This window comes from Marmota marmota, unplaced genomic scaffold, assembly GCF_001458135.2.
Source record: "Marmota marmota marmota unplaced genomic scaffold, marMar, whole genome shotgun sequence".
NCBI lineage: Eukaryota > Metazoa > Chordata > Mammalia > Rodentia > Sciuridae > Marmota > Marmota marmota.
The window spans coordinates 38,560,397-38,574,290 of NW_026000057.1; the positions used below are offsets into that span (position 1 = coordinate 38,560,397).

The 13,894-nt window shown below is 35.3% G+C and overlaps 1 protein-coding gene across 14 annotated transcripts in view; it reads right to left on the minus strand.

Annotated features, from left to right (window-relative positions):
* Col25a1 (collagen type XXV alpha 1 chain) overlaps positions 1–13,894 on the minus strand; it is a 469,539-nt gene that overhangs the window by 173,480 nt on the left and 282,165 nt on the right. For all 14 annotated transcript variants that reach the window (XM_048813730.1, XM_048813728.1, XM_048813727.1 and 11 more), the window contains exon 5: positions 6,156–6,173. In XM_048813730.1, the coding sequence (XP_048669687.1) occupies positions 6,156–6,173 (18 nt within the window). The remainder of the gene's footprint in view (positions 1–6,155; positions 6,174–13,894) is intronic.

Below are 13,894 nucleotides of genomic sequence, written 5' to 3' on the forward strand. Positions count from 1 at the left end.
AGTTACCTGAATCTGGACAGAAATCCAATTATTAAAACTAAGACATGACACCGGGACTATGCTTAGAACAAGGTACTGATCCTGAGTCACCTGCATACAAACAAAAGGCCTCCTTAAATGTTTCATGTTTAAGGTCCAGATTGAGCCTGAGGATTACTCAGATATGCAGATGCAGTGCAGAAACGCAGGTGAGGTTAAAGCCTTCCTTGGAACTAATAGGTCTGGAGATTTGAGAACTTCCACACTTTGTTGACCAATAGTATTAAGCTATCTAACTATCACAAGAGATGTGAATTTTTTTTTTCTAAATTAGACATGCAAATGGCCAACAGGACATGTAAACATGCTTAGCACACTGTCAGGGAAATGCAAATAAAATCTACAGAGAGATTAATCTCACACCTCTTAAGATGGCTATTTTCCAAAAAGCAAGATATAAGTGTTGGTGAGAATATGGAGAAAATAGAGCCCTGTACATTATTGGTACAAAAGTGAAGAATCACCGTCATTATGGAAAACAGCATACAAGTACCTCAAAAAATTAAAAACAGAATCACCATTTGATTCAGCAATCTCACTTCTAGGAATATATTCAAAGGAAATGAAATCAGCATGTTAAAGAGATCTCTGTAAGCCCATGATTACTGAAGTACTTTTCACAGCACCCTCAATATGGAATTAACCTAAGTGTTCATTTTCCTTTCTCAGATGAGTAAGAAAAATATGGTGTATATATACACAAAGGAATACTATTCTGCCACATAAAAGAATGAAATCCTGCCATTTGCAAGAATATGGATGAACCTGGAGGACACTGTATTAATTTAAATGAGCCAGGCACAGAAGACAAATACTTCCTAATGTCACATCTATGTGAAATCTATCCATAACAGTCAACATATAGAATCAGGATAAGTGTCCACTGATGGATGAATGGAGGGGTGTGTGTGTGTGTGTGTGTGTGTGTGTGTGTGCATATACATAATGACAACAGAATATCATTAGCTATGAGAAGGAAATCCCGCCAGTTTTGATAACATAGATTAACCTGGAGGACATTCTACAAAGTGAAGTAAACCAGAGTCAGAAAGACAAATATATATGATCTCACTCATATGTCAAATTTAAAAGAAGCTGAATTCGTAGAAACATAGAGTAGGGACTATGGGTGGGAGAAATGGGGAGATTTTGGCAAAAAGTTACAAACCTTCGGTGAGTAGATGAACCACTTGTGAGGAGGTAACATTGTCTAGCATGGGTAAAGGTGGATGATAATTCTTTTGTTGTAACCATCATATGGTGTAAATGTATTTGAAGTCATCACTGTCCACCTTCAATACATTCAATTAAATATTTAAATTAAAATATATAATTTTTCAAAATAAAAATAAAACAGATTCATTGTAAGAACAGAAGCTGAATCTGTTTTATTCACCATAATTTCAGTCTTCCTGTGCCTTAGTAGGGGTTAAATAAATACTTGTTGAGTGATTGAATTTAATTATGTTAATATGAGTTACTGAACAAATATCAGGGTTACTTTCATTTCAATAGATTATTTCTCATTGTCTCTAGTTTGTCACTTATTTTTCCCTCTTTTCACTCATGTTTTTCAAGTCACTGTGACATTATTTACTCTAGTGTGTCGTCTTCCCTCTCCAAAAATTTAATGTCCCTTGATTCAGTCGAGTCACAGAAACATCCCCTCCATTCATGTTCTGCCTCTTTATTTTTTATTTATTTTTTAACCTTAACCCTAGATGCTAGAATTGCTTTTCTTCTTTCTTTCTAATATCTTTTCATTATTTCGTTTCCCATGTCAGGAACCTTCTCCCCACTCCCCCCACCAGGTAAATGCTAACACTCACCTGTCTTCCCTAAGCTCTCCTTTCCTATCAGCTTTATACTACAACTTTAATAGGGTCCACTGCCATTTACTTCTCAGTCTTCTTCACGATGTCTTATCCTTAAGTCCATCTAAACTGTGTTCAACTTAGGAAGATGATCAGAACGACTCACTGAATAACTCCCTCATAACCAACAGTCTTCAAAATACAACCTTATTCATCTGGAAGCTCTTATGAAAGAACATGTGATATGGAAAAAAGTACTAAGGAAGAGTTCTACACCTTTTAATATTGTGAATAAGATGATGTGAAATGGTTTAAAACTATGCAAAAAAATCATTGACGTAAACTTTTGCACAAGAATAACAAGTGCCTAGTTACAATTCTGTTCAAATCTTTTTTAAAAGTTAAAAGTGTTCAAAAGTCCCAATTCAAACATTTCTGATTTTCTTTGGAAGTTAACTGTTTGGAAATCTTATTTCGTCTTCCTATGGGGATTATGATATAATTATTATAATAATCTACAGGTTATTCCTAATCCCTCCAAATATTCTTATTGTAGAAACAAACCATTAATTGGTACTTGTATCTTAATGAAAAATCCATCAAAAATTGGAATTTGACATTTAGAAATGTATCATTCAGAATACTGCTCAACAGGAATGGATATTCAAAGGAGCAGGCAGGCTAGATAACAGAGGCCACAGGTGATATGGCTATGACTCAGGGAGGGGAAGGAAACTTGGAAATAAGGGACAACTTATTTATATGGCAAACTCTCTTCTTTTTTTCCACCTCCCTAAAGTAGTTGCAGAAGGAGATGGGAGAAAAGGTAAGAAGGAAGTTTTTCAATGTTCATGCCCTTCCCTTTCCCATAGTTAATGGCATGTGCAAAGGTTAAGAAGGAAGAGGATCAGAGGGAGGAAGTGTAGGTAAATTATATTGAATTTTACACCCATACAAAAAGAGGAAAGTGAGGGAAACTAAAAACATTGATATTTTAAGGAAAAAGAAGAGATTGTTTTAAGTCACTAAAAATTTAAAAAAAAGAGGAAGACATACCCCAAATTACAAGTTCCTGGTACTAGAAATACATTCTATGTGACTAATCGTTTGCAGCAGCTAAATAACAGAATAAGAAAATTTTAAGATAAATTTGATCACATAAAATAAACCTTTTAACCATTTAAAAATCCATAAAATTTCCCAACTTTGGGTTTTAAGTGTATATTGCTTGCTTATTCACTGAATGCACCTTATGAACCTGTGTTAAACAGATTTAATGTATAGTTTACATGAATTTACTCAAGAAAAAAGTAGATGCATTCTAAAGTATGAATGTAAGATATAATTGTACAAAATGTAATAACTGCTGCATAAATTGATAATCACATCTATTACAGGAGTCATTTCTAAATGTTCAGATTTTTGATAGATAAATTTTATTTCTTGAGTTAAAATCCTGTTGAGAGTCTACTTTCTTTGCAAAATAAATTTCCCAAGAATAGATTAGAGCCTGGGAAATTCACACATTAAAACAGGTAGTGGTGAAAATTAAATATAGAGATGGACAGGAGCCTCTATATAAAATTCACCTATAATTTATAAAGATCCTCAAAACATAGCTAATGATCATGTACTTAATGGAGAACTTCACTAAGAACTATTTAAGTCTCCAAAATGGAAGTTTCTTTGAAAAACTATTATGATAATAATGGAGACTTAGAGGTAGGCTAGACATTTTTTTTTTGTGCTCCAGAAATACAATGTGAGCATATGAGTTGGTTTCCCACTTCCCTCTCACACATATTCTCCCTAAATTCATTGCACTCCTCTTGCTGTGATCTGAGGAAGATGTTTTGAATTAAATTCTCATGTGATTGTCTTGGCCCCTACAGGCCAAAACAAAGGAAAAACAAGAGCAGGGCGCCATTTGACAATTCCAGTTCCATCTTCACTCTAAATTTCCAGAATTGTCAAATACACATGAAAATTAGGTAGACTTTGTGTTTTTTCACAGTAAATATAAGACCTGGTATCAAGGTCCTCTGAAGTACCATGATACATGTTCAAGTCTTAGCTATAATGATCCACGATGCTCCTGGTTCTGTCCATTCTTGGCTCGTCATCTGGCTTACTCTCTTTCTTCTATTCATCAACTATGGCTAATACTCAAGACCTACTATGACTGTACTTTGCTATTTGTAGTTATTTTCATTAGCACTGCCTTAAATAATATACTTTTAATCCTGTCTTTGTGTCCAATATCCAAGTCTCTATATTTCATATGTAAATTTTCCATCCTGTTTTATATAAGATGCTTGCACTTGGTTGTGGGAATGGATGTAGTTGCCCACCCACACCACAACCGTGCTCAAAGACAGTGCTGGAATACCCATTCTGTATGTCCCTACAGCTTCCCATATTTCTCTAGCAGCTGGAGTATGCAGACCTTCTGGTGCAGGCCAGAAGTACCACAGAATTAGAATCTGGACGGGACTTTCAAGAAAGAAGAAAGGGAAATTAGTGGATAAATACATTAACTTCCTTGCCCCTCAGCGGGATGTTTCTGAGGCATGTTCTACATTGTCTCTCACAGGTTTTTCAGCTGGATTGAGCCTCAGCTATTCACAGCAATTACCTCTTCATTAGTGTATCAGCTTTTTTGGTTATTCTGTTTTCCCAGAGTCATTTTCCCCTACAATGTCTCCTGGGATCCTATCTTGAATTACTTATGCCCAAATTCTTAAGAATTACTTGGACATGGTTGGAGATGGCTGGCTAAAACAGACGTTCTATATAAACTTCAAATGTGTTAAAGAGTACAATCTTTTCAAAACTAACACTCCAACTTTACCACCTGCTGTTTCATCTTCTTTTCCCTCAAAGGCTGAGTGTTAGAATATGAGGGTTTGGAGTCAGAATGACCTCTGCTTCCAGCTCTATGGTATCACCCAGGCAAGTAGTTTATCTCTTATGAATTTATATAATCTATGCATAAGTATATTTTACATATTTATATAGGCATATATAAATACACAAATATGTTTATATTTATATATGTACATATAAAACTACCTTCTAGTATAACCTGTCCAGGGCTACTGTAAGCATTCATTAAAATAAGGCATGCTAAGCTCCTTATACTTTGTCTTTATCCCATTATAATTTAGCTCAAATTTAGAAACAAACCATAATTCCCTTCTGTGGGTTTTTTCCTCCTCTAATAACTACCTTGAGCTCACCTGGAATGTAAGAGTGAACATTAAAAATAACAAGAATATTCTTTGATAGCAACATAAACTAGTTAAAGATGAATTTTTTTTCTCCTGAGCTTAGTATGAAAAGAACTGTCTGAAGCAGTGAGGTTTTTTTGGATTATTATTCTTATACACAGAGCTCACAAAAACTATGAAAAAATATTCTTGTGGTCTACTGTGAGGATTATCACACGATAGGTAATTCATAATATTGACTGCAAAGATATCATGAAATGACTTATTCATAAAAAAATCTAGGACCAAAGTAGAATTCAGAAGATCAAGGAAAAAGAGAGAATGGCACTCAATAAATAATCTCATTGCTTACAGGTATTACGGTGTTCTAGGTAAAGCATTACTAATTGTACTTCCTTCCCAAGAGTACCCTACAGATTATCATTAACACAGACACTGGGTTTGTTGAGTTTGAGTTTGTTGCATTGACTGTTTTTAGATATCCCTTTCTTTTGTTTTCAGCTTTATACAAATTCTTCCCTACCCTAAAATTTTGTCATTTTCTTCAATATGATTTAAGGCTCAAAAATTTTCGGTTGACTGTATTCATGCTCAATTACAACTCATGTCAGCTGCAGTTAGTCTACACTGAAAATGTACAACAAAATCAGTATCTGTCTATATTGAATTGAGAGAAGCTAGCAGAACTTCAGTTTAAATTATCAGAGACTGTGTGGATCTACAACATTATTAGTACATAATTAACCAGTACCTAATTCAAATCAGTTCACACCCAACCTTAACTAAGTCATTCTGCCTTCCATGACAGTCGTGTGGGCCTGGTCGAGGTCAGTGAGGAGTTTTGCTTTATATGATGACACTCAGCTCAATTTGCCATCTGGCCTAACAGCTGATGTGGCTCACACAACCCTACAGAGGCCCCAGGGTTTTACTCCTGGGAAATATTTGGTCAACAATGTGGTGTCATGATTACCATCTCATAGCTTTCTTATATTCTTTGAAAAAGAATTGAAGAAAAACTTGAGGAAAATCCTAAGATGGGTGCCAATTTATTAGAAAAGAGATCACTTACCTGAGGACCAGGCTGACCCTGAAATTGATAAGAAGAGAAACAATTATAAGATTGTTATATAAATATGTTTCACTACTAAAACTTAAATTAGCCCTGAAAACCTAAATATAGAAGCTTCGAATACGTATATTATAATATGTAATCTATCAAAGATAATAACTAACTACTAACAAACTTTGCTTTGTGGCTTCCCCAATTAAATGGTATCTTAATATTTTGACTCTACACTATTGTTCTAAAATTTTGGTATTACAATCTGTTATGTATAATTCCAAAATGATGCCAAGGTTGTAGCATGTTCTAGAATTTAACTGAGGAAAAAGAAGTCACAGGAGTATCACATCTCACAGCGTCCCAATCAACAGGCTACTAGAGGGAGGTCTTTCAGCACAGGTGTTACTAAGATACTGATTCAAACATGACATGGAGAGAGAGAGACAGAATACAAGGTAGAAAGTTTAGTTTTAGAACTCCCTGTATCTTTGAATTTCTCATTGTTTCAATAATATCTTGAGTGATTTTTTTGATGAACAGCTCTCTTTTACTTTACACAATCAAACGTTAGGGCATTTTAGGAGTCTGCAAGGTCTCTGGATCATTACAGTACAACAGAACACCACCCACAGTAGATTATGTGACCTCTAGGCGATTTAATACGTGTTGAATGTCACTCTCTTGTTGTCTAAGCTGATAAAGATTTCAGAGCAGTGTAGCTGTATAGCTTCTAGCAAAAGAAAAAAATCACTTTTGAATAAAAATATTGATTACCCATCACCTTCTTAATCCCTAATTGAGTTTTATGTCAGAGGAGATTAAAGAATAAGTTCACTCTAAGTTGGGGAATCTATAAAAAAAAATAAATGATGTGCAGTTTCATTGTATTAGCTGTATATCATTGGGTAATATGCCTGGGTACTCTCTCTCTCTCTCTCTCTCTCTCTCTCTCTCTCTCTCTCAGCCTCTCTCTAGGATTAGAATTTCTCTAGGAATTTCTTCTCTAACTAACTCACTGGGGATAGACCAGATAAAATACAAGAGTTTTGATTAAAAATGTGATGGAACAGATTTTATCTAGTCAAACCAGGAAGAAGAGCAAAACTAAGTTGCTGAGGATGTTATCCAATTCACTGCTATACTCTTCAGTGGTGGAGAAAGAGAAAAACAATAACTTTTATTAATTCTTACTAAGTATGAGGCACTTTGGGATATATGTTGTTTCATTTATTCCTTATAACTGCTCTACATTTGGCAAACAGAGAAACTGAGGCTCAGAGAGTTAAGCTAAAGGTTCACACAGTCTATAGATGGAAAAGCCAGAACTTAACACCAAATCTGATAGCAAAGTTCATGCACTTCCTACAAAGCCATTCGGCTTTTCCCTCTGGAAATTTAACCTCACATATACATCTAGATTTGCTGGGATAACTTGGGTACCATGGCACTCTACAGTATGCACCTCTGCTTCCAAGGCACAATCAGGACCAATAGGCACCTGGTAACTGATACCTGTACAGATACCAGTTTGGAAGAGCTTCTTCTGAAATCAGCACTAAACAAAGATTTTAGTCAAGAACCTCCAAAACCAGGTTCTCCAGTGACATGTAAATATAGGTCTAGAAGATCCATGAACTAAATAAAATTTTGATTTGTGCAATTCTTCTCGGTCCCTCTTTTTCTCTCTTCTTCCTTCCGCTCTCCTTGTCCCTACTCATCTCTCTCCACATTAAGTTTTTGGCCTTTCTAAGGTTTAGAACTCATACAAACTCAGAAATATGAATGTGCATCTCTAGAACCCAAGAATATATTACATCTCTTACATGTATTATATGAAAAGTTAAAATGTAAGATTCTTTAAAATCAGAAAATTAGTCTTCAAAAAGAACCAATTTAGCACAGTTGCTGAGATTTTCTGATTCTTACGGTTGTTCTACAAACTTTTCCTGTTCATCTTTAAAATGTGACACTTCTGTATTATGCCAGACAAATTATTTAGCATAGCATGCACATTTATATCATCATATACAAATATAAATTGTTTTATGGACTTCATGTTAGGGAGAACAACTAGGAGTAAATGACAGTGAAATTTTAAGAAGCTGACTTCTATCTAGGCATTGAAAAGTAGCACCAGAGAACTACCATCATTTTAAAGGATGGTATATATTTCAGGTCTATGTAGCAGGTGTGCATGGGTATGTGTGTGTGCAGAGGATGGGGAACATGAAAAAGAATAGATGTGGTTGGTAGAGAGGTTTCCCAGAGAAACAAGCATAAAATAGTACAAATTTGGTAACTGCCCAAAGTCACAGATCACACAATACAAGCCTTACAAATCATGCCTGCAATATGTCCTCTCCATACGACATCACAGTCTATTCACCAGTGCAAACCTACAATACACCTAAGGAGATAGTCTGGAGGCTGATCATCAGAACAGAGCCACGTGACCCAAATAGGGATGTTATCCAAGAGGATTCTGAGGGTGTGGCAGGGTCCGCTTCTTAGAGTGCAGGCAGAAAGACAGCAGAGCCCACCAGAGAATCTCAGAAACCTCCTCCTGAACAAGGGCCCTAGGTGAAAACGAGTTTGCCACAGACTAATTGCCAGAAGAGATATTTCAGAATGTCCTTACACTGCTTCTGAGTCATTTACTGAGGAGTGGAAGCATTTTCATTCATTCATAGTAGATACTTTTCTAGGTTATTCTCATTTATTGTAGTGAATATTATTAATAATAAACCATGAAAGTTAACTTTTTAAAAATTCTTCCTAAAATATACCCTAAACGAGTAGTTACAAATATGATGAACCCTCACAAATCACAACTTGAGATATTTTTTTAAAAGCAAACTTACTGAATAGGTCTCCCCCACCCCAAGCAAATCACTAGAATGTTTTACATAAATAATAATCCAAATCTAGTATAATCTAGGGCCATGTTAAGCAAGGGTTAAGTCACAGAGATTCAGGATCACACATGTCAGGGGGCATCCAGTGGAGAACTCTGGGCCTCTCAAGTGGCTGATTTACAGCCCTCAACAGCTAAAGCAGTACCCCCAGGGCAGCTCAGGCTCTAGCAGGAAGTAAGAGAAGCATCCGAAGAGCTGACTTTAAAAGTGTTAATCAGAACAGTGTGGGGAAAACCATCAGCCAGTAGCTGAGGCTTGACTGGAAAGAGTTCCAAGGAGGCTGAACACTGTGAGGCAAGTAATCCACAAAGGAACATGATAAATGAGACGACCCATCACTGGAGTATGTACTGTTACTTGAGGCAATTAAAGAGCAATAGTAATATCCTTGGCGGGGCTGTTATCACAATTATAGTTGCCAGAAATTGCTAACACACTTTGCTCAATCGACAAAGTCATTTGGATTTGTGACTAAGATAATTAGTTTCACTACATATTACTTTTTTTTTAATGGATGGTAAATCTGTATCATTTTTTTTCAGATGGGACCAATGTGGTTTTTTGTTGTTGTTGTTGTTTGTTTTTTGGGGTTTTTTTTGTTGTTGTTGTTGTTTTGGTTTTCACTTAACATATGCATAATATGCATAGACAGAGACACAAAGGTTGTAACTTTAAAATGTTATTCAAAATTTGATTGGGATAGCAGATTCACATGTATCTTTACTGTGCTCAGTTTCAAATAAAAACTCTTTCAATTACAAAATCTTGAGGGAATATTAGCATTATTCACGCAACTCAAAAAGATGCTACCTCTACTTCAAAATAATGAGAAGAAAATTGCCTCAATAACTCAGAATCTCATCATTGAGAAAACCAAGCTTGACTATTGCTTTTATTTTAGCACACTCAGAGTCCGATGTATCTCAGTCTCCTGAACTGAGGAAATCATTTCTGTTTTGCATTTGGAAACCTTACTGTCTAAAAAATGTCATTTGAATAGATATCCTATAAATTCTTAAATTTCTTAAATATTCACACATGTGGATGTCAATCTCCCCACCACCACCACCACCCAGGTAAAAACAGCACCTGTAGCAAGCATCTGGATAAAGCTCTAGAACCACAGCAAAGGAACTCAGAATGGCAGCAAGACTATCCTAGTGGCAGGAGGTCTCTCAAGGACCAACAGGAATCCTATCATGGAACCAATGGGACCCCTTAGCCTCTCAAGAGTCTCCAGCCGTTTGACCTTCTCTGTGCCAACAAGTAGAACAGATGTACTCTGCACTTGCAGCACCAGAAAGCAGGAATTTTTCCCAGCCTCCTTGCACTGTGAATTTCAATCTCTAACACACCAGTGCTCAAGCTAGAAGATGCTTCCAAAACAATTGCTGAAATGCTATAAGCTGAAAATATTTTGACCGGCTCAAGAAGGTTTGCCAAAGATATTTTAAAGAAACATTAGAGGGGTTTCTGTTGCTACATTACAGTGTTACATTTTCAAAATAAAGGTTCTCAATCTAATATTTCAGAAAGAGTTCTCTTGGCTTCTGTTCATGGCAGAATACAAACACATCCGTGTCAAGAGGAAGTCTGCCTCCTATGGAATCTAGTTCACATAATAAAGCTGGAACTCAGGCAGCTGCAGGCAGCAGAGTCTTCTGGGGTGTGTGTGTGGTGGGGTGCATTCCTACTGACACATGTGCCACCAAACTGGAGCATGAAAGTTCTGTCTTCAAGAACTAGTGCCAAGTTTGATTAAGACTCCATACCCAATTAATAAGAGAATACACAGTTACAGTACTTTGTATGCTATGCTGTACAAAAGAGCAGAGAGATTTTAAACAGGCTACATGGTCAATACCAACAATTTATTCAATTCAAATTGACATAAAAAGTGTCTATTAATTTTTAAAGCTAATTAACATGCAAATAATAAACTAGATAAAGAAGCAATTGAAGAAATAAAGCATTATGGATTATGTGTGTTAATTAAAAAATGGATTTGCAAGGACTGCATAATCTCTCAGTATCTCCAAGTGACTCAGGCTTTCAAGGACTCTTATACATTTGGTTGAAATAAACATAATTCATAATTTATATTACCTATTGTGCTGCCCTACAGGATAGATATTAATAATTCTTACCTTAGCTGCAGTCACATAATATTACTTAGATAAGATTCCTTCAATTTAAAGTTTTCTTTTGAAAAATACTTAATCCTTGATGATTTTAATGCTGGAAAGGAAAAAGCCATATTCTACTCTAGAGGAAAATAAATAGCTAGTATCAAACTTGCTTCATATTTCTCTTTAACAATTTGAGCAATAAAGTGAGCCCGAATGAACATGGAGATGGTTTTATTAGGATTGATGTAAAGACAATAAAAATTGATTCAAAACTAGGAAAATTTCTTATATAGCACTTGCCTTTCATAAATAAAAAACAAATGTATTTAAAGACGTACTCACATTTAGATGGATTCACAAGTCTTTCCCACATGAACTAAGAGGTTGCATTTTCTTATATAATACTATGTTTACTTTTTTTCTCTTATATATTCATATGAGGAGCATAAGAATTTACTTAATTTTTAAATTAAATAGTTTAATTTAAATAGTTCATTCCAATTAGGAACTATTTACATTTATGTAGATATTATCTATTCATATTGTAGTATATGAGATTCACATATAATTTCTACGATATCATTTAATATGTGTACACAAGTGTATTTATTTAGACATATAATTCTAAATCTAAAAAGAGAAAGAAAAGAAAAAAGCAAGCAAGAGAGAGAAAGGAAAGGAGGAAAGAAGGGAAATCAAAAGAAGAGAAGGGAGGATGTAGGTGAAAATAAAGTGTACAAAAACTGGTTATTTCTGGGTGGTGGAATTTTGGATAATTGCTTTATCTTTGCAGTTCTCTGTGCTTTCCCAGATTTTAGGTCTATTGTTTATTCATTTATTTTTTTTAATTTGGTACTAAGGACTGAACCCAGCAGAGCTCTACCACTAAGTCACATCTCCAGCCCTTTTTATTTTCTGTTTTGATACAGGGTCTAAGTTGTCCACGTTGCCCTCAAACTTGTTATCTTCCTCCTTATCTCAAGTACCTGGGATTACAGGTATGGACCACCATATCTGGCTTTAGGTCTTTTCTTGATTAGAAAAATACATTATCATATGATAACTATTTCATTACAGAAAAAAATTAAAAGAACCTTAATTATTAGTTGCTAATTTTTTTCCATGTTAGAGTCATTTAGTGGAAGATCTAGGTCAGTGACTTTGACCTCTGGTTTCCAACTTTTTCCCAATTCATGGTGTTCTTAATGACTTTAGAAGAATCCTGCAAAATTCTTCAAATATATTCTCCATAATTCAATGAAGGTTTTAAATTTACCTTGTAGATCCACCCCCCATCACTTTAGGAGTAGATTGGGAGAGAAGGATCAGGAGACTTATTGATTAAAATGATAGAATGTGGTGGCTCCATATAGACTTATGATAAGCCTGCTAGGCCACAGAATTTGTTGGAACCCTTGCTATTTTCCAAACCAAAATATTTGGGTTGGAATTTAGCTATGTTATTTTACAGTTCTTTATATAAAAGAACTTTTGCTTTTGACAATAAATATGTACCATACTTCTAAAAACATAAGGCTTTTCAAAATCTGGTATGAAATCAAGATTGGCTTCCAAGATAAAAATAAATGATCAGCTTAAAAGATATATGTTTAGTAGGATACAATAAACATAAGGAATATATGGGAGGGTAGACACCTGCTCCACTTCCATAGCTTTAAAAGGCCATTTTTTCTGACCCATCAATTTTCATTACATTGTACGTATTGAATAATTTGGTTTCTGCTATGTTTAATAACATCCTTCAAAGTGTGCTATTTTTATTGTTCCAAACACTGAAAGCCAATTTATGAACATCTCTCAGACTGATTAAATTTATATAAATGCCCAATTCCAATTTTTCAAATATTGTGCTAAAAAAATGGACTTACAGTACTCTGTGCAGCTGTCTTAGATGTTTTGCATTAATAAGTGAATGTTAGCAAATTTCTAACACCCAGAGTCAATTAATTCATAATGTATGAGTCACGCAATGTTTATTGCTCCAGTGAGGCAGAACCCTAAAAATTAAAATATATTTTAAAATTAGGGAGAAGCAAGTAGACAAGAATATGTGCTTTAGGGACCCAGATGTTTGGGCTGTATCATGACAACTACCACTTATTGACTACTATAAGTCTCCAAAAGTTTTACAAATGACATCTCTCTTTGTTAACAATAATCCTGCATAGGGGAAATCATTTCTAGCCATTCTGTAGTTAGACAAACCAAGTTTCAAAGAGGATAGGTAATGTTCCCTGAGTCAGCTTCTAACAGAGGGAGCTGGACCATGAACATGGATGACTGGGACCCTTTGTCTCACTTGCATCACGCTGATGGCTGAAGCCAAGGCCTAGGCGAGATTACCCAGGGAAAGAAAGTACCTGGGATTCTCAGCCCTCTTTTGAGTTGTATAAATGCTACAGTTGTTCTGGTTAGCTATGAAACACTTTAAAATGTCACACGCACACCACACACCCTTAAGTTCATCTGAAGATTCCCTAGGAAATCATTCTCTTAAGGTTAAGAATCTCTAAATAGGGCTGGGGTTGTGGCTCAGTGGTAGAGCACTTGCCTAGCATGAGTGAGACACTGGGTTCAATCCTCAGCACCACATAAAAATAAATAAATAAAATAAAAAGTTATTTTAAAAAAAGAATCCCTAAATAGAGAAATAGAAACACTTGAGGGGTAAGAGGAGGAA